General features: G+C 28.1%; 1 protein-coding gene across 1 annotated transcript; it reads right to left on the bottom strand.

Moving 5' to 3' along the window:
* Positions 1-11957: 11957 nt before the first annotated feature.
* LOC129980767 (uncharacterized) lies at positions 11958-14000 on the bottom strand. Its single transcript, XM_056091151.1, has 2 exons — positions 13263-14000; positions 11958-12998 (listed from the first exon to the last, which is right to left on the bottom strand). The coding sequence occupies exons 1-2, from the start codon at positions 13998-14000 to the stop codon at positions 11958-11960; spliced, it is 1779 nt and encodes a 592-aa protein (XP_055947126.1).
* Positions 14001-23025: the final 9025 nt, after the last annotated feature.

The raw sequence follows: 23025 nt of genomic DNA, 5'->3' as shown, positions 1-23025 counted from the left end.
TGTTCCTAAAATTTGGTAATTACTTTTTTGCAAAATAATAATGATCTTTTTTGTATTAAAATGTTTCTTTTTTTATATCTTATTGTTATGTTATGTATCCATAACGACTGATGGAGCAAGAGTTATGAAAAAAAGTTGGAAAGTTGATTGATACAAATCAGCAATTGTGCTATGCTCATGGAGTTCAATTAGGAGTAATAGATGTATTATACCAACAAAAATATAGAAACTTCGGATTCCGACTTTGAAGATAGTGAGAGTGATATTGACAGTGAAGATAATGACAATGTAATTTTTGAAGAAGATATTGCTAATGAGGATGAAATATTAACCCATCAAGAATTGTTTCCTATAATTTATAAAATTCAGAAAATTGTTAAGATATTTAAACGTTACCCTACAAAAAATGCCATATTACAAAAATATATACTAACTCAAAATAAAACAGAATATATGTTAATATTAGATTCTGAAACACATTGGAACAGTTTACTCCTAATGATGGGACGATTTTTGAAACTGAGAAATCCAATTCAAAATGTAATAATCGACTTAAACCTGCAAATTAATTTTTCAGATTTCAGTGAATTTGACTTAATATCCAGAATAGTATCAGCTCTACTTCTAATAAAACTGGCTGTTGAGGCATTATGTCGGAGGGTTTCTAATTTATTAATAGCTAATGCAACAATAAATTTCATGTTACAATCACTGAAAGTACAGTACACATCACTATATGAAGAATTGTATATTACATTGAGAAATCGCACAGAAAAAAGGCATACCAAAATAGAAAATGTCTTATGGTATTTACATAATTATAATGATTTTAAAAATGAAAATGAAAAATAAGAAAAGAGACAAACCAATTCATATCTGATCAAGCTTGTGGTAAATTTTCTTAAAATTTTTTACCCAGAAACCTATCCACATTCAGAAGAATTCTGTACAGTTATCGAAGATTATAATGACACTAATGTCGATAGTGAAAAGGAATTGTCTTTTGAACAAACATTAGAATTAGTGATAAATAAAAAAAAAATCAAGAAACCAAAATACAATACAGAAATCATCTATATCCAAAACCATCCGACGAGAAATCGATTTATTTGAAGATGAGGGATTTAGAGGTAAATACTGGGAAAAAGTATATCGCGCATTGCTAACACTACCAGCAACTAGCGTAGATACCGAAAGAGCGTTTTCGACAGCTGGTCATTTTTGCACAAAATTACGTTCCAGGCTTAATGACAGTACAATTGATGCATTATGTTTTTTAAAATCATATTTCAAAAATTTGTAACAGTAGCACAGACTGAATAGTGATATTTACACTTTTTTACGATTTAAATAAATAAGATGTTTCTTTACTTTTTTGTGATTCTTTATATACTGTTATAATTTATAAGTTACAAATTATTTTTTTTTGTGATATTTACACTCGCTAATAAAACTGGCAAATAAAATTTAAAAAAAAAAACTTTTTCTAAAATTTCTACTACCGGTATTAAAAACCAGTATCCCGGTATTAAGATCTAGAAAATACCGAATTCCGGTATCGAACTTTTGGTCCGATATTGCAATCCCTAATTGTAATAAAGTTTCCATGGACAAGAGTAATCAAAGGAATTAGTTGAACGACAACCGCTATTCAATTGACTATTTCCAACTACCATTTGTAAGAACAATTTGGCAGTTTTGTAAAGATTTTTAATGAAATTAGAAAATATAAATTTTAGAATTCTAGTCCTGGGTTTAGCCTTATTTCGAGTTTCAGAATATATGTATTCGAGTTTTAGAATTTACATGTTAATATATTTATATATATTTTAATCTCAAAAAAATTAAATTACAGACAAAAATTATTACAGGTAAGCTATCTTAAAAATGTCAAAATTATATTTCCAATACATTTTACTCAAATATTTACAATTTTAATGTATTTTCTATATATCTGTTTTTGCGAACTGAAATTTCCTAACATTCTTGTACTGTCGACAAATCTGGGCAATCTTTTCTATTACAATATTTATCCAAAGAAACAATTCAGAGACAAAAAGGCTTTGATTTAAAACGATAATGGTTTTAGATTAGCATACATTATGATAATTGCGCGATGCAAAAACTGTTTTGGACGAAATGCAACGGCTGATGCAGACAAAACAGAACAAAGTCTAAAACATCATCAGATTAGGTTTCGGATTATAAATCTAAAATCTAAGGAGAGTCTTTTATGGCTTATATTTTCCTAATGGTATCACTTTCCAATAATCCGAAAGAATATAATCGTCATAGGAAAGCGCAAACCTGCATACAAAGCATCCATTTTTGTCGCAGATAAAACTAAATTCTTTGGTCTTCAAATATACTAACAACTTGACATTTACTTTTTATATATCATCTTGTTTTCTTGCTTTAAAAAACTTGGGTTATTGTCATCCAATTGCAACGAAAACATTTTCAGAAAAATGAAATGTAATATCCCTCCCCTCCACATCCAAGGATTCATGACTCGACAGAATTTTGTTCAATAGACAAAAAATAAAATGCATCTTTTGTCTGCGTCGAATGTTAAAGCTGCAGGTAATAAATTGAACGGGGGAGGGGACTATTTTCATCGCTTTTAATCGGGCAGTGAAGCTTACATTAATATCTAATTGTATTCACTATATTAAAGAAACAAAACTGTTTTAAAAAACCTAAATTGAAAAATAAATCTTTTTAAGGAATATAAAACTTGCAAAATGCTATAAATTGCCCATTCATTCCTTGTCAAAAGAATGGAACGCAAAAGAATCACATATTATATGCTTCAATAAAAGAACACTTTGTTTTGAAAAGCAAATACCATACTAGGCCTATTATTTCATTAAATGAAAATGTTACATTTTCGCTGGTTATTGCTTCATTGACAATGGTACAATTTTTCTGCTTGTTGTTTTGCCTATATAAAAGGCGAAAATAAATGGTAATAAGTCAATTCAATCAGTTTCACACAAATATTGACACTGACAGAGTAATAATAATGAAACATGCTAGAAATTTGCTTCATTCAAACATATATGCTATTCTATTCATAATTCAATCTAATCAATGTGTTTAAGTCTTTCAAAAGCAAACGAACTTCTGTGACAGGAAATTGGTTATTGTTTGCAAAACATTTATCAGCGGAGAAATATCGAATAATTAAAATAACAGATCCGATTTTCATGTTTATCTAACAATTTTCTTGATTAGCATATGAAAAGCATTTTAAACACTTCCAAGAATCATCGCAGAAGAAAAAAGTTTAATTTTGGTTTTAAATGGTGCTTTTAATTAGAAATTTTAATCACTAAGATTAATAATAAACAATATAGAAATTATTATATATTAGTCACCATTTAATTAGCAATAGAAACTAGTAAAAAAATATAAATCTAATAAATATTTTGAAAAAAATCACCCCCACATTATTTCGGAATTCAGTGCAAAAAAGTGTATTAAAATAATGATTTTTTTTTTCAGAATTTTTTTTTTATTTTTGATGAAAGTGAAAAAAATTTATACAAGTAATTAACACTAAAATATTTAGATTATACTCAATAAAAGTTTTAATCTTTTTTTTTGATAAAATGTTATGATTGTTAAGATCATCGCAATTCCGATGTATTAAAATTATTTTGTAATTCATTTTGCCGGATTAACTTGCAACAATCTGAGAAAAATTGAAAAAATGGATTTACAATTATCATACTTATTTAAATAAATTTTATTTCAGAGCAAGAAGTAACTTAAGCAAAAACGTGGTATAGTTTGAAAAATGATTTCACTGTCAATTCCTGTTTAAAATATAAGCTAAAATCAATTTTTTTTAATACTCCATGGAATAAAAATCAGTTTAAAACACAAATGAAACCAAAGCACATGGCCCTCTTTTACATTATCATCTGTAACGTTTCCAGCCTTTTCACTACTTTTTATGGTCCTCAGATCTTCTAACCCTCTTTCTTTTAAAGAAAAAACTACAATGAAAACAATACAGACTGCTCTAAAGGACTAGTTTATTCGTTCAGAACTTTTTTCGGAAATGTTTACTGTATTGAAAATAACAATGAAGATTTCGCATTTAAAAAAATCCTGCTAGGGGAAACAATGAGTAAATTCTTGCCAATGAGTCCAAATTTTGAGCTATGCGACTCAGGATTCTAAATTCCACTTTTGTTTTACTGCTTAAACCTAAAATGCGTTTTACTGCTTAAACCTAAAATGCGTTTGTGTTCCATATATTGGCTTACATTAGTGCTATATCGAAAGAGTGAAGAAATGAGACACCATCATCTAATTTTAAAAAGAACCATTAAAAAAGTTATAGAATTAGTTTGGTATTGGCATGATTCGTTTGTAAATAAAAATATCAAGGTTAGGCCTTCTATGTCTGATTAAAATTTTAGACCAATCATAAATGTTTTAGAAAATATTATAATTAATATTTCATATTTTTCAGTAATGCTTTTAATCTATTATATGCATATCTTTTTTCAATACAGTTCGTTAATGTTCTATTTCTCAAAATTGCAACACTTTCATTGAACCTGCTTATAAATTATAAAATTTGCTAAATCCGTGCAGAAAAAAAAATGCAGGGAGGGGTGAAGGATTTTTTTGAAGAAGGGGGGGGGGGGGGGATCATGGAAAAGATGAAAATATCACGGGAATGAAGGGCATGGGTGGGGATGCACAGCTTTGGTAGTTATTCTGGTAATCATGCCAGAGAATGGAAATGATCTCGGTATGACCTCAGCTGAAGTGTGAAAAAGAAATTTTAATAACACCTTCTTCTCCTGATTAGTATTGAAGAGTGTGATTAATATTTTTTAAGTTATGTCATTTCATATAATTGCTTTTTATATATATATATTTACCCTGCATAATGAAGAAAATGGAGTATGTATTTCGGGTGTTTTCCATTACCTTAATTTGTTTGAAAATATAATTTAAAGAAAAACTCAAGCTTTGGAATTAATTTTCTATTCAATCAATACCCCCTCCTTAATGTTTGTTGTTGTTTCTTATAGCACTTGCCATGGACAAGCCAGCTGTTACGAAGACAGCGATTTTTAAGCCGGCGGGAGAGCGTCTCTTGTTTTGTTGTTTTTTGTATTTTTTGCAGTAGCGCCAACTAGGTCCAAGAGTACGACTTTGTTTCTCACGCATCACTCATTCGCTTGCACAACCCCTTTTTACAGGAGGGCACATTCACACATCTCACAGATGGAACAAATGCCAAACCGGCACTCGAACCCAGGACGCCCAGATCACGCGCTACCCCCGTGCAAGGACGCCGGCACCACCTCCTTAATAAATTTCACTTCTCTAAATAATCACGCTTCCAAATAATCGCTTGGATATGATGCAAATATACAGAGTAAACTGACTGATGGATGATGGTTCCAAGTTTAATAAAAATTTACCAATGGAATGATACAATCGGTTATTTCAGCTAAATTCAATCAGCATTTGATTTCATTTCAATGAGCTAAATTTCATAATTCTAATTCATTATAATTTCAATATATCATGTTCACAGGCAGACGTCACTCAAACATCCGATTTTATTTGTTTATTTTTAGTCGGTGAAGTGGTGTAACGAGGTTGGCACCTGAACCATATTATTTTTCGCATAAAAATCGTATTTTTCTACCAATAAAAAATGGATTAAATGCATGATGCTCCTTAAAATTTGAGCTTTGGATGTCTCAACCCCATATCTTCCAGTCGTAGCCCGTTAGAAAAATTGGCATTTGTTTGCTACATTAATTTTGAATGAATCTTCAATTGAGAAATGCAGATCTAACAGTTTTGTGAGCATATTCTTAATTCTTTAAAAAAGGAAAGAAAAATTTGATTGAGTCCTTGTTTTTAAGATAAATTTCATGATTTAAACAGTTTGTGAATTCTATAGTAAAGAAAAATGTCTTAGCGTGATGCTTTCAGATTGACATATTGTCTGAAAACAGAGTGATACAGAGATCCTAACACGTACAATTCAGTGTTCTGTTGGACTTAAAGCTACCAAATTTTCATAATTTGAGTCAATATCCTCTCACTAAGAAAGTACTTTGCAAAATTTTATTATTTAAGTAATAAAAATAAAAGGGAAGTTTAACTTTTTGTCATTTTTCCTTAAGAGAACTGGAAGTATATTATCACTCAAAACTTGTTTTGCACTACTTTAAAATTAAAATAATAATAATAATAATGCAATGAAATTCATTTTATTTTGTTGAGTTTTCCTTTGATTTTTAAAAATTAATTTTAAACTCAATTTGCTGCAACAAGTTTTAGAAATGTTTTGAATTCAAAACTGATACTATTGTTTGATCAAATCTTTTACTCACGTACATTTGCCAATCCCTTAATGGTAATAAAATTGTTTTTGCGATTAAAAAATCTTTCTTTGGACAACAATTACAAAGTAGAATTTTCAGTTTTATTCTTATTCACGAGATAATGTTTCTTTGACTGTCAAGTTTTCTGTAAATGATGTGCTACAAAATCATTAGACATCTAGAAAGTAATAAAAACAAAGGTGTTTTTTTTTTTTAAATCTTGTCTCACCAAGATAATGATTAAATGTAAATGTTTCCATACTTGACTTATACTTATCCCGTCTAATTACTTATTTTCTAAAATTCTCCCAAAACATAAATAGCATTGATATGAAAAAGAAAACCTTCGGCATCTCATTTTAAAAGCAACAAGATATGTATCTCGGGTAATATTAACACTTTAATTTTGTCTGAATTTGGAAGAGTTTCATGATTAAAATGTTTAAGGATAAAAATATTTGCCCTACATTATTTAATTGAAAAAAATAAAATTGTTTTTGTCATTTTGGAAGAAATATTTATCTTTACTAAGATTAGAATATTTATTTATCTCTGTGTCTTCTTCCCATAAAATTTAAGGATATAAATGTAATATTGTGTCAAAACGAAAATAATATTGAGAATAATATTGTATCAAACGAAGAAGCATTCTAAAACTACAATTCGTTTTAGTGGTGACAATGCCCATATGTTAGAGATATTATGTCGCTCAAAATGTAATATTCTCAGGACATTGGAAAATCTTATAAAATGCAAGAAAAGGTAGCACTTCTACCAATAAAAAATCTTGCAAGGCTTATAATGAATTCCAGAACATTATCTTAATATATCCAGCTAGCATGAAAAATTATATTAGACATAAAAATTAATTTGTACCTTTGAATGGAATTAAATCAGAAAAAAGAATCTTTATGTATGCTTGTAATAAAGATACAAAATTTGAATTTAAAGCAATATAATAATTTTTACAAATTTCAGCTCTAGAAAATGTTATAAATAATACATTAAAATTTTGTTTATATGACTTTAATTAAATAAAAAATAACATTTGTCTATATTACAAACACTTTTCTTTATTTTATCTTACTTAATATTTTTTATGCTTTATTTACAGTTTTATTCATTTCAAATGCTGTTCTGTCGTTGATACAAAATTGAAATAAATAACTCAGAATCTCCAAAAAGAGAGCATAGATACTATCGTATTCAGAGACTTTTAGAGCTTCCAATAGATGGCGCCACGAAATACCCTTCTTCAAAGAATATTCATTGATTTTTTTTTTTTTTTTTTTTTTTGTATGCCTGTAATTTTACCAAAAGCAGTCGCGTCAAATAATATTTCAATCTAACGATTTTATGAAATTTTACGTAAAAGTTATTCTGTTACTTTTTGTTTATAATTAGGAGAAAGAATATTTACTAAGTGTTTAGAAGATCTTAAAAAATTTTAATGCTATAAACTATTTATCTATAATTATTAAAAAAAATATTTAAACATTAATTATTTACATTAATTACTAATATCCAGATGCTTGATAAAATGCTGAACATTTCTTGTGTAACTTAAATCTTTTTAACACCAAATTAAATATTATATTCAGGCTCGTTTATTCTAAAATTGTAATTTTTAAATAAAATTTATAGCTTTCACATTTATTATTATAATGAAAAAGAAAGACTTTGTGAATAAATAATAGAAAGCAGTAACTTCTTTTCTATGTACAGTATACTGAAATCTTTGCTGATGTAGAGACGAAGTGCTTGTCACTGGGATTCCATCTTACAATTAAATCTTCATTGTATTCATCTTTCACAAGAGACCCCTCTACAATGTCACAAAAGAGACTTTAAAGTGCAACAAGCTCTGACATTTGAAGACTTTTTAATCTAAGCAAAACCAGATATAATAGTTCGTTTACTATGAATTGGATGGAAATTTTACTCAGCTATCTGGATTGGTTTTCACTAGAGAATAATAAATGGACCATCGTTACTTCAAATACCTTCATTTCTTAGTTATTTTCAATTTAATTTGATTTTTAATTATAGAGAGTTATTTTTGGCGTTACTTCCTAAAGTTTCTTCAATAAACAGATCCTAAAATATATGGCACCGAGAAAATGTTTTAAAAAATTCTTTCAAGATACGGGGGAAAAAAACTGATAACAACTACTTTTAAACATCAACTAGAAATTTTATGAAGACAGTCATTTCGGATAGCCTGAATATTAATAGGAATAACTTGAGGGAACACTGAAGGCAAATGGAAAGCCTTGATGTGCAAGGAAAAAAAATCATGAAACAAAATATTTGTCGAAGATTTTTTTCATTTTGCTTTTTTTTTTAACTCTATTTCAAGGTTTTTTTTTTACAGAATTAATAATAAACAAATCTGGAGACATTCAATAGAGAGAAGAGACATTCAATATTCAGGAATTTAAGAGACATTCAATATTTAGGAATTACTTCAGATAATATTTATAGGACAAAAGTCCTGTAGATAATATTTCAAAATTTTTTTATTTTGAGGTTCCAGGAAATATTTTATCTCAAATGTTGATTCTTAAAATATTATTTAACTGGAATTCAACAGTTTAAATTGAAATATTTACACTCATTTTTAGAAAAAATTCTCTAAATCAAATAACTTGTTTTGAAGATTACAAAATAAATCAGAAAATTTCATTGAATTCATCTATATTTGATATTACCTTTTATTTAATACCCTGTTCTATCACTAAATAATATTCGGTAACAGAAAAATATCTTTTTTACTTTTTTTCATCTTGATTTAATTTATAGAGTTAGTTGAAATGGAGTTACACATAATAATCTGAAACACGACAGCTTAATTTACAGAATAGTATTTCGTCAGATAAAGAGAAAACATTGGTGTTTTCTTTTTTTTTCTTGTCTGATATAATGAGTCTGAAAAGCATAGCTTTATGAAACATAGCAGACATATGAAGCATAGCAGAAGATATTAGGCGAACGTATAACTTTGTGGTGCTTAAGGGGTACAGTATGAAGTCCGAATGAGTGCAACTGTTATTTATTTACAGATTACGGTACACACAGACAAATTACATACAAAATTTTAGAATAATTTTGAGATATAAATATAAGAGCATGGATCATAGCAAATAGTACATGCCAACGCCTGTCCTGAACTGAGTCATAACGCTACAAGGCGTCAGAGGTAACCTGCATTACGTCTCACACTCAGTTATGAGTAAAATGGCAAAATGCTGCTGGTTCAAATGATAAAATGAACTCAAATTCATATACCTTATCTCTAAACTAATTTCCTACCAAAATATTTCCCATATTGATGCCAATTACTCAGAGAATTTCTTAAGCAGAAATCTATTTTTGAGTGAAAAGAATTAAATGCATTTATTGTTTCAAAATGTTTTGCAACAATAGTATTCGAAACTAACAAAGGTCCTTCACACAATAGTTCTACCTACCTATAATGTTCGAATTTAAAGAGCTAAATAAATAACCATTCAATTATTTAAAATTCGAAAAATTCGTTTTAAGAGAGCAAAACTAAAAAAGAAAAAATCAGAAACATAAAACGATAAACAAGATTCTATAAAATTTATCTGCACAATTTTATTTTTCATTTTTTTTTCAAAATCACACACGAGGAAAATGTAACTGAAAAGAAATAAATTTTGCTCTAAGAAACTGTACCTAAAGCATTTTTGTTTTCAAACTCAGAAATTCTAATCAAAATGTTTGAAGAAAAAAAGTGCTTATTCAAAAAAGTTATTAGTATGTTTTTCTTTTCCAAATTTCAATGAACTTGTGATGTGTTTTCTGCTTATTCAAAAAAGATATTAGTATGTTTTTCTTTTCCAAATTTCAATGAACTTGTGATGTGTTTTCTACATAATTTAACAGTATTAGAATACTAATTTTTCACAAAATTCACAAGTCTTCCCAGGTATCTACAGACTGCCAATAATAACTATATCAGATCAAGATACTTTTTAAAGCTATCAGAAATAAAGAAGCATCATTAATCATCAAAGGTTAAGTGAGATATCATCCATTATTTTAATTTGCCAAATTTATTTCTTGAAATTATTTTCAGGGAGTTAAATGACTTCATTAACATGTTAAGAAGAATGTGATTTTGGTTGCTTTCGATATGAACAGAATCCTGATCTGAAAATATAGTTTGAAAGCAAGCACGCAAATTTCACAATTTCTCATTTGAGGAACAGAATTTTGAGCAACACTTATGTTCTTTTAAACTTTTTATTTGACCTACTTCTACTTTAATGGAATTTTATGCTTATTGATTATTAAACAAGATATTTATTCTTTAAACACTAAATAGATAATTGTTCTTGTGTCCAGCAAGCATAAATTAATTCACTTCATAAAAGAAAGAAAAATGATTACTGTTCCTTTAAAATTTGTTGAACAATACTCGGCTAAGATTTAAAAGAAAATAAAACTAAAAGGTTTTAAATATATGAAGTGCTTGCATTTATTTAGCGAAACATAAAACTTTTGAATTTTTTTTTCTTTTAGCATAAAACAGATAATCAATTTCAAAATTCAATGAAAATAAAGTCTAAAATCTCCACTGAAATCAAGAACGAAGAATTTAAGCATTGGGTTGAATCAGTGGATTATGTTTGAGTATTTTTTATTGAGTACCTTTTCCTCATATATTAACGTTAGCTTAAAAGTTTAACGACTGGAATTAACTCAGTAATATTTGTGAGATTCTTTAATCTTTCGACTTTTTTACAATAGCGTTAGTTCTAAGCCAAAATAAAGAATTTCATTCCTTATTAACTTCTGATTAACGCGATGTCAATTTATGATGATGATCAACATGAAAGGAAAAATATAATTTCCATATAAACCTTGAGATTCTTTCAACGGCTGAATTCTTTAATATTGTATAGATACAAATGGAGGCATGTAACTTCAAATCAAAGACTATTATCACGCTGATTCAGATATCTGTTATCAATATTTTTAAGCGGAATTATTAATCTGAAATATTTTTCAAAAATTTTGGTGTTATACAATATTACTTATAATTTTATGAATAATGAAGGTAAAAGAAATGAACTATTTTGAAACAGAATCTAATAAAAATATTTTATTTCGAAAAGAAACGCAACAGTGAGTGAGTGAAATGTTAAAAATATTTGAGTAAACATTAAATTTTAATTTTTGATATTCAGAATTTCCAAAGCTTTACTTTACGTTCCACAAAACTGTGTGAACTTCAATGACCGTTAAGGCATATACTTTGTTTTAATTAATTACCATTACAAACTACAATAATGTTAAATTTCGCAATATTTAATTATTTTGCATTTATATTGAAATGTTCGCTCAAAGAAAATAGAAATAATAAAACTATAGCTTCAACAAAATTGAACATTTAACTATTTTTAAAGTATTGAATAAAAAATTCAAGAAGAAAAACAACAGATTTAAAAAGATCTTTTTACAGATTCCAATGTAGTTTCTTTTCAACAATGTTATATGACTGAAAAAAAACACACACATTTTCCTTTAATGTTTTGCATTACGAAAAGAACTGGGATCTTAAAGTTTACCATCTGGTTTTCTGTGTTTTACTATTGGCGAAATATTGATTTTATGCAAATTTATTGAAGTAGCATTACAAATTGAATGCGTAGAATTCACTAAGGTGGCTTGTTTAGTTTGCGAAACTGCAACTGTACTAGTGGTTACAGCATTAGTCTTCATTATTGGTTGAAAACAGCTCTTGTTAGATGATAGATGTTGCATCTGTGTTGTTGGAGCTTTCGAATACCTGCGTAATGAATTTTTGCTCTCATAGTAATTGCAATCACTTGTTGTATTAGATCCAATCACGGAAGTGTTACTAGACAGGGAGCTGTAAACATTCTTGTCATGAATTATATTTAACATGTACTTTGAAATCTCCTTTGGACTCATTATATTCATTGTTAAATTATCCCAATTACTTGTAACGGATGACAATTTGTTATTAGCAGGAATGCTTTCAGTAGATGTCGTTAACACTGTTAACGAAATATCTGGGAAGACAGTAGATTCTCCGGTAAATTTAGAAGACGAATGAAAAACTTCTTTAGACATAGCAGTTTTAGAAGAGCTTGAGTTTACCGCAGCATTTAACGCTGCGCTATTGGCGTTGGAAGCAGAATCTGAGCCAGTTTTGCGAGATGAATGAAGTAATTCCTTAAAAATAACTGATTTAGGAAAATCTGAGCCTACCTCCGTAATAGTTGCTTTAAAAGAATTAGAGCATTTTGTCGTATTTAATATTGGGTTATTAGCAGTAGAATAAGAATCAGTTGCGACTTCACGATTTGAATTATTCATTTTGTTCGCATAAACAGTTTTAGGCGAACTTGATGATTTCGCTGTCTTGAAAACAGGGGTGATAGTAATAAAATCAGATTCGATACTAACTTGAGAGGATGGCTGAAATACACTTTTAGGAACAATCGTTGGATAGGAAATCGATGACGATCTTTTTGTGTCTACTGTTGGACTGGACTTGACACAAGCTGAATTATGGGACAAATGAGATAATGCCAAAGGAATGGCTGCTAATGGAAAATCTAATGGCTTTATCTTATCTGAAGTTAGACTATTTTTTGAAATTATTTCGTTTGAAAATTTTGTTTCCCAAAATTTTAAGGGAATTTTCGTCTTGGCTAGTAAGCCGCTCTTGGCGGTAAAGGATTCAGTAGCAATTTTATCAGACGGGGAAAATCCTTCGTTCGAAACAGTAACTTGAATACAGTCTGATGATTTTTGTGTTAGATTATTGCTGAAAAAAATATGTTCATTCTTATTTTTATACTTTGAATGAATTATTTCCTTGAAATTTTTTACTTCGACAGGATCTGATGTCGAACTGGGTGCATCACAAGAACTTGTTTTAGAAGAGAGAAAATCTTCTCTTGGAATAGTAACTTCTGTTGAGTTCAAAACCACTTTAGTAGTTGATGAAGGTTCTGCAGAAAAATATTTAGCAGTATGGATATTGTCCTTGGGAGTAATTTTACAAATTTCTTCCTCTTCTTTTTTCTTCAAGACTTCTACTTCGTCTATATCTGATGTCAAACTAAAAGCATCACAAGAATCTGTTTCAGATGAAAGAAAATCTCCTCTTGGAATAGTAACTTTTGTCGAATTCAAAACCCTTTTAGAAGTTGATGAAGTTTCTGCAGGAGATTGCTTGGTAGAATGTATCTTTTCCTTCGGAGTGATTTCAATTTTACAAATTTTCTTCGCCTCTATTTTCTTCGAAATTTCTGTTTCATCTAAATCTGATATCGAACTAAGTGCTTCATAAGAATTTGTTTCAGAAGAAAGAAACTCTTCTCTTGGAATAGTAATTTTAGTCGAATTCAAAACGGTTTTAGAAGTTGATGAAATTTCTGCAGAAGATTTCTTCATAAAATGTATCTTTTTCTTTGGAGTGACTTTAATTTTACAAATTTCCATCGCTTCTATTTCCTTTGAAACTTCTGCTTCGTCTAGATCTGATGCCAAACTGTATGCGTCGTTGGAACATGTTTTAGAAGAAAGAAAACCTTCTTTTGCAATAGAAACCTTTTTTGAATTCATGTCCACATTAGTGGGTGAGGATGCATTTACAGAACATTTCTTAGTAGAATTAATATTTTTATTTGAAATAATTTTATGAATTTCCTTCTTTTTCTTAGATGCACTGGTCATCAAACAGTGCTTCGAAGTATTCGGCATTTTAATATTTTTCACAATATCGTTTTTCTTTTGTTTTCTTACTGTCTTCAGAAGAGTGTCGAGTCTAATGTTAGAGTGCATTTTAGGATGTGTCTTAACTTCAGTATTTTTATGTTTATGATTTTTAAATTGCGATAGAGTACTTTCTTTGTTTCGTATAATTTTTGTTTTCATAGAAATCTGCTTCTTTCTCTCCTTTTTATTCTTATCAGCTGAATTTAATACAGGAAAAGTAGATTTCAATTTCAGTTTCCCGGTATTGATGTAAAAACCACCCAACTCGGGTTCTTTTCCAGCTGGGAATGTATCTCTATAAACTTCTGTATTGTCGATATAAGATTCTTCTTCATAATCTTTAAAACGATCAAATGTATCATCTATCGTTAATCCAACAAAATCCGAATTTGTAATTTCTTTTCCAAGCTCTAAATTTAATAATTTAATATAATTTACATCATTGTAGGAAGAATCATCAAATTTATCAAGTTTTATATCCAGTCTCGTGGTCTTCGGATATACAGTAAATGAACTAAAAAAGAAAAAAAGGATCCATTATGTTAGGGTAGTAAGAAATATTACCAAAAATTATTTCAATAAATTTGTAGCTAAAGAAGAGATGAACTTGTAATGATGGACAAATTATTACACGTTGTTAATAAAAATGCTACATATTCACTATGACAAGATTCATGATAATATCGATATGTATTATTTATACGTATTATAAAGATGACTCTAAAGTAACATAATTATATTCACTTTTTTTATTTGGTCACTTTTAGCTGTGTAAAGATTATGTCATTAATAAACATTCAAAGAAAAACACACAAAGATCAAAATATTTATTACAACCCTGTTATTTTTCCAGGGTCTGCTCTCCGTTTCATTTATCTCCCTCTCAGCAAATGCATTCGTCTTTTGAATTCGACAGTTACTCGCCAATTTGTCAAATCAACATTGCACAGATACTTTCCTGTTACAAACAGTATGTCCAATCAATTATTTATTAAAGGAAAGGGGGGTATGACTATTTCATAGATTTGAAAGTATGTATTATTCAAAAAAAATTATTAAAAACATAAAACATACATTTCTTTTATAAGAACAGAATTAATTTTTATTTTTTTTTCTAAAAATGACTAATTATTCCAAAAATTTCTAGTGGTTCAGGTATTTACAAAATTGATTTTACAATTGGAATAATAGCGATTTCACCATAATTTTTTTTTAAATTTGCCACGTTGCAATTAAATTTTATAACTTATACCAAAATTAATTCTATCAGGATCTATAGTCAATCGCAAACTATTTTACATTCAAAATGTAACTATTTAAAATTACTAAAAGAAATCTCAGAAAGTCTGTTGTAAATAGTATAAGCTTATATTAATTTTTAAATCCTAAATTATTTTTAAATATTTTGAATCTCCTTTATGTCTAAAACATTTTCGATGTCGTTTTGGCCTTTTATTTACATGACATCAATTGTAAATAATTTGTAATAATAATTTTAAAATTTTTACATTTTTTAAAAAAAATTCTTACATTCAATCAATAATAAATACGATTTAAAACGAAAGTAAATAGAAAATCACTAAAGAAATAAACATCAATAATGACAAGAATTTAAACAATTTGATAATATTCATTACCATTTATACTACCAACTTCAGGTGAATGAGTAAATTTGTTTTAGAATAATAAATAATTGCTATCTAACAAGATTAGATAACCTGTTATACGGTTTTACGTTCAACTATGCAACCAAAAGTAAAATCAGATATTGATCAAAAGAATATATTTTATAAAATGCATTTTTAAAATTCTAAATGCAAATCATTTTTATATGGATTATGTAAAGTCAATTATAAGTCTTATAAATATTTTTTTTGTCAGACCTAATCACACACCGTTATTTATCTTTCTCTATCTGCGGTAGTTTTTTAGACAGAATTTTGACAATCAAGTTATCCTTATTCACACACATCGTATACGATTCAAATACAAATGTTATTTCAGTTTTAGTTCTTTTTTTAAGTTGAATAAAATCTTTCAACAGAATATTAAATGCAAAAGTATAAACCATTTTTCCATTTGAAATGAAAATTGAACACACCTTATATTCTAAAAAAATTCTTAGATAAAATAAAATGAGAATAGATAATAAAAGCTTACTGTCTTTTACTAATTTCTAAATTACTCATATTTCAGTAAATATATGTACATACAAGAACGATGCAAATATCCAATATACATAGAAATAAATCTCCAGCAAACGATAAATAAAACGATAAAATAATTCCAAAAAATAAATGTAATCAAAAATCTTTAAAAGTCTATTTCGTTACAGACGAAACATGTTTACTTAATTAATAGTATTATTTAACGTTTTATAAACATTTAAAAATGTCAGAAAAACGTATAATTTTTGCTATTGTTAAATGGAATTTTAAGTCTTGAGTTATCAACGTTAACATTTAACGCATATCTTGAATTTCGAAATTTAAATCATTGACTGACAGTTGTACTAATGAGCTAATTTTTTCTTAACTAGATGTTGACAATGAATTAATAAATAAAAAAAATTAAATGATCCTGCCTTTAAAATAATTTAATACACTGATATATAAAATATTTCAAAATATGCTTATTTTATTTTGAAAATTTTGTTTCATTCCATTAGTAATAACAATAAAGAGTTAACAGGGTTGCCATATCAGATAGTCAAAATAATAATAAATTTAATGAAAAATATGGACTAAAAAAAGATCGTGCTTAGATAAACATACAGAAGCACCTTTTTTTAAAATAAATTATCATTCATAAAAAATTATTCCATAAAATCAATTATTAATATAATTGCATAGGTATGATAACTCTAATAAGAAACAAATAATATAAAATGTGTTTTAAAAACCTCTATAAATTATTGCATGAACTAGTGAAGATATTCAACTATTCACTTATAAAATGACAAAATAAGAACAATAAAAAAGTAATAATAAACTTCAAGAAACAAAGCACTGAAATGAAAAGATCAATAAATTTTACTTGTAGAACTGTTACTTTAAATTAATTATAATTTACAAAAAAATAACGTACACTAATGGATTACTAAATGTAAATTTTTTTATTTGATTAATAAAAAAATAAAAGGGATTCCTAACTCATAATAAACCAGCTGCGTTGTACTAAGATATTAACAATTTTAATTGACAGCCAACCTTTATAGACTAGATCTCACCAGACTAAATGAAATTAGTATTTTAAATTACACTTGCACAATAATTAAAGAGCATTTTGATTCGTTAGCTACGTACACCAAGTGACGGAATTAATTAGTGAAATCAGTTCAGCTGATGAAATTAGGAGCTATGTCGGTGAAATATTTTTAAATATCTCTATAAAAAAATGAATGGCGGAAGAGGCGAGTAACGATTGATGTCAAATCTAAATACCATGAGCCACAGGAGCTTTCGGAGCAATAAAAATAAATGAAATTGGTACAGTGGTTAGGACTGATAAAAAGCTTTTTTTTTTCTTTTACAGAATGCTGTGTCATAGCATTTTTGAGATATCTCTGAAAAATGAGAGGGACAACCATTCATGACGTATGTAAAGGTTGAGAGAAATTTTATATGAAATAAAAATTGATGAAACCATAATGATGGCTGGGAAATTGATCTTTGATTTTTTTGACTGCATCAAATATGCAATTAACTCATTTTTTCTCATTTAAATTTGATAAAATTTAAAGATTGAACTAACCTTTTTATTAAATTTTAATATAAAACAGCATTTTATTATGAATTATTCATTCTCATATCCTCACAAAAACCCCAACAACAAAAAAAAACTGTCCCTGTAATAGTAAAAATCAGTCTTGAAATATTAATTATCGAACTACTGAGGCTAAACTTTCATTAGATTCCTAATATATGGAAACGGCTGCTTTTAAATAAAAACTATTTTGAAAGCGCTTTTACAAATTCTCTATCACTTTACCTCATTTGAACATATAAAAAAGTATACTACCACTTTCACTTTATAGTAGTCAATAGCAAGATTTCATAAAAAATAATAACACAGAAGTCGGTTCTACAGATATTCAGATTTAAATTATTTGGGAAACGACAATAATTGCAGCAGCACTGCCTCGATCTGCAGATCTGTTTTGTAAAAGGAAACACAGAAACGATCTCTTGCTATATCAAAAAAGCATGTTTTCAATCTTGCTTTTTAAATCCTAATATATTTGCATTTGGACGTTGTCCCACAATTTGAAGATATTTCGGGTCTGTCTAGCCACGATAACATACATACTTCAAGAAACAATTCAAGTGCAATTATTATTTTTTTTTAATTTGGAATTTATCACGAATATGAGAACTTCCATACAGATTTTTTATGACAATATTCTCAAATGTTACACAAAAAGATATTTATTTCATTGATTTATTTAATAAAGTTAAAATTTGTTGTCAAGTTTACCTTCCAGTGTCATAATAATAAAAAACATTACAATATATATATTGAAAAAACAATTTGTTCGATTTGTATCTAAATTATAGTAATATTCTGACAACCGTATCAGTATAATAACTGCTATTGCATTTGCAAATGAGTCTCTCTCAAAATTGAAAATAAAAACTAAAGAAAAGAAGGGGGAGTGGCTTCCTCAAAACTTTATCGTATATTATATAATGATTGTCCCATCCCCTTCCCCACGTATGATATTTATTTCTTTTATGCAATCGGCTCAACTTCGCTGTTTTTTCTGAATCATCTCTGTCCTCGAAAATTTGAAGATCATTGTATTTTTCAATAGTATAATGTGCTGTAGATCTTAAATTATTAAATATTATTGATCTAATATTTTTATAGATAATCTAATTAATTATCTATTATTTTATATAGATAATCCAACATTTCCTTAAATAATCACCAATTCACAAATATACCTAAAAACTTCAATGGTAAGATAAGCTACAAACTAGAATCACTTTCCAGATGCTTATATGCACCCGTTCTGTTTCGACAATTTTCCTCCTGATCAGTTTTAGACAATATTCATTTCAATATTGCATACGGAAACTTTTTTTGCATGACATTTCGCAGTATCTGTTAAATATTTCTATTAAAACACTTGCTGCATCTTGTGAAAACAAATGCTTATGATAAACTCATTTTAAAAACACTTATTAAGCATATTTCAATAGTTTATAAAAGCAAGAATCCAAGATCAGAATTTAAGTGATATTATTTATAATTTAAATTCCCTGATGGAAACTTATTATCCACTGTACATCTCCAATAAAAATTAAATACAACATGATTCCGAAAAGGATTAGAAATAAAATTACTATTATATAAATGCACATTGGTTCAAAATCTTATAAGACTGTTAACACTTCCTTCAGTAGTAAATATAAATATCATGTAGTAAATATAAATATATTATAATATATTGATTTGTTTACTTATTCAATATTGTTTTGTGTTCTCTGATTGATTGTACAATATTTATATAAGCTTGGAAGTTTCTTTCAAATAGAGAAATGTATTGTATATATTAACATTATGTATTAAAACTGATGACTTTCCACGAGAAAAAATATTGAAAGCTGTTATCTTAATCGCTGGAATGCCTTGTTTATACAGAAATGCAAGGTGCATAAAAAGTATAACTTTAAAAAACATTTTAAACACTTTTAAACCGCGCACATTAAATAAAGTGGCAAAATAAAAAAAAGTGAGTGCAGAGCTCAAAATTCTTAAAATAAATGGTAAAATTACGAAATACTGAAAGGTGCATTACTTACTTCGGCGAATATATCATCTTGTCTCGTTAAATAAAATATTACTCGTTCTTTCTAGATCTTTCACGTGGAAATATAGAATTTGAAAATTCCAATTGCAATCGGAACTACATTAATTCCCTCAACAGAATAATTTTTTATTCAAACGAAATTTAATTAATTCTTATTTAGAATATATCAACGTATACCTCCTTTCTTATCCTTCGCATTTAATCTCATTAAACTCAGTTCGTACCATCGATGAACTTTCAACGAATAGATTTTAAACCTTAACAACAGCTGCAATACCGGAATAACTAAAGTCTTCAAATAATAAATAATTTGCAATAGGAAAAAAATTCTAAGAACTGAGAGGCAATCCTTAAAAAATAACAAAAAGAAATGAGTCATGCATAAATTCCGAATTCTGTTAGAGGCTGCCATAAAATAAAGTGCAATTCGGATATATCTCGAAAAAATAAAAAATAAATCTAAAATATCAAAAAAAAAAAAAGAAACGTCAAAATATATTTATGTTTTAAAAGATTTCGCTAATCGAGCAGGATTATACCATGTCTCATGTATACTTAATCAGTCGTTAAAGTGCGCTTTTATTTTTGTACGTCTTTCATAAACTCAATAAAAATAATTTATGGCATGTTGTATATTAATTCTTGATAGTAAAAATTTCGAGGGAAAAAAAATGGTATTTGTGCTATTTAAAGCTAGCCATTTGGCGGTTTCGACTTTTGGTTCACCAGGATTATTTACTGGATGAAAAAATGTTCAATAAATCTTTTATGCGTATCCACGGAAAAGTGCTTTTAATTTTGATAAAAATGTACTTTACTAACAGGATTATCCCTCACTGTTTATATACAAATACTTTTTTAAAAACTTTATACCTGTTCTGTTTATTGCACCATGAATCTACCAAGTATTTATCTCACCAAAAATTTATTCTTAGTCTGAAATGGGTTGTTAAAACTTTAGCGCACAGTATTAAAGAAAACAATTCTTGCATAAAGAAGCATAATATAATTTTGGTACATCTTGCTTTCCACGATGACCGCTATTAAAACGACGCCAAGAATAACGCCAAGCAAGAATTACTCGTACTTAGTGGCTTCCATATCTCCGCAACTGGCTACTTTTGGCTCGTTATTATTATTATTATTTTTTTACATGATTTGGCGGTTTATCGCGATCGCTGTGGAAATCTGGTCATATTTTATTAAAGTCGTGCTTTGAAAAGAAATTGACTCAACATGCAAATTAATTAAATATTCAAACCTTGACTATTAATAAGAGAAAAAAGAGAGGGGAAAAATATTTATAGAAACGATGAAAAACGATTTAAATTTCATTACAATATTAAATGATATTGTTGAAAAATAAATATTATATTGAATATTATATTAGTGAAAAAAAATATTAGAGAAACATTGAAAATCAATACAAACATTTTTACAATTATAATTTTTTTTAAATTTTCAATTCGAAATCTTAAACTATCTATATTTAAAATAATTGTTTTACATGCTGTTTTTTTATAAGACATCACGTCTTGCATTAATTTAAAAAAAAATAACACATTTTGAATAGATTATGTTGGCGAAGAATAGAGCAGAAATATTTACATTCACTCTTTTTCAGTTTTTTTAAATAAAAAATATTACCGTTTCCCCATTTTAATCATAATTGTATCATGAACAATTAAACCTTGTAATGTTTGCTTTGCTATAAAATCAGCAGGGTGAATCAATAGTAATTGTAACAGAAACATTACTCAGCAATTTACAAAAATTTTAATCAGAACTTCGATAAACATGATTTTTATGACATGACTAGCTGGCATCCGGCGCGTTGCTACCGCAGAAGAAATAATTTTGGAAATATTGTTTGGAATTTGATATAGTTATCTTGTTTAATTAGGAATGATATATAAAGAAGTATAAATGATATTTATTCTATTTTTTTTAATTTCTTATTCAAGGTGCTTTAGGGTAGACAATATTTATTTGTTTTTCCGTCTTCAGCAAAAACAAATAAATTTTTTGGCTGTCCGACTCGTGAACATTCAATATTAAACTCGCCGTGTGAAAAAAATGGATTTTCTAGGTCAATACGCACACTTGAAGTGACTGCCTTTGCACCTTGCTATGGTCATGTAGAATGCAAGTCGTTTGAAATCCAAAGGCACGTCGGTGAGAATAATGGGAATGCGTGGAATGATCACATCTTCTCCATTCAAGTTCCCGTTAAGAATAGTTGTCTCGATGACATTTGGCATCAGTTTCTTTACAGCGAGTCTTGTTCCGTTACAGAATTGGGGTGGATTAAAGTTCTGCAAAAGGATAATGATACAACATAATTGTAATGTAAAAATGTAATTCACGTAAATGTTATGTAAAAGTCGGGACGGCCATTTGAACGCACATATGTCATGGCATCCTCTGCATATTCATGCATATGTCGTGGGATGCCCTTGAACGTTGCTGGAAGTATGGCCATTTTGCGAATGTCTGAAACATTTCCACCGTTTGCAATTGCATCAAGTGAATGGATGCATTCTTCTGAATGCAACGATTTTTGATTTAAGCGAATGAATAGAAAATATTCGGATTCAATTTTGGCACAAAAGTCTTCCACATATTGATGGAATAGTTGACGGCATTGCAGAATATGATTTGCTCTACTCTGAGTTTCATTTTGCGGTATGAATAATAATTCATAACTGATACTTTTTTCTTGAGTTATTCAAGTGTAAGAATAAAGAAAATAAAAGATATGAAAAAAGTTAAAAGAAAATAATATTTTCATTTAAAAAATGAAATAAGCATATCCAGTTACATGTAATTGGATTAGTTTCCATAATATTAAAGTGATATCCATCTTGCCCTTCTACTGCATCGCATCGTATGATCAATGTGATTCAGAAACATATTTGAATTATATTATTCTGTCGCTGTAGAATGTCTATAACGTTCTTCGCCAACTATGACAATCTCAACTTCATTGATAGTAAGTGCGTTGTAGCGTCGGCGATGCTGTGAAAGTGGTGCTTTGTCGGCTCGTATTTGAAATGC

Source organism: Argiope bruennichi, chromosome 8, assembly GCF_947563725.1.
Source record: "Argiope bruennichi chromosome 8, qqArgBrue1.1, whole genome shotgun sequence".
NCBI lineage: Eukaryota > Metazoa > Arthropoda > Arachnida > Araneae > Araneidae > Argiope > Argiope bruennichi.
This window is presented reverse-complemented; position numbering and strand designations above follow the sequence as displayed.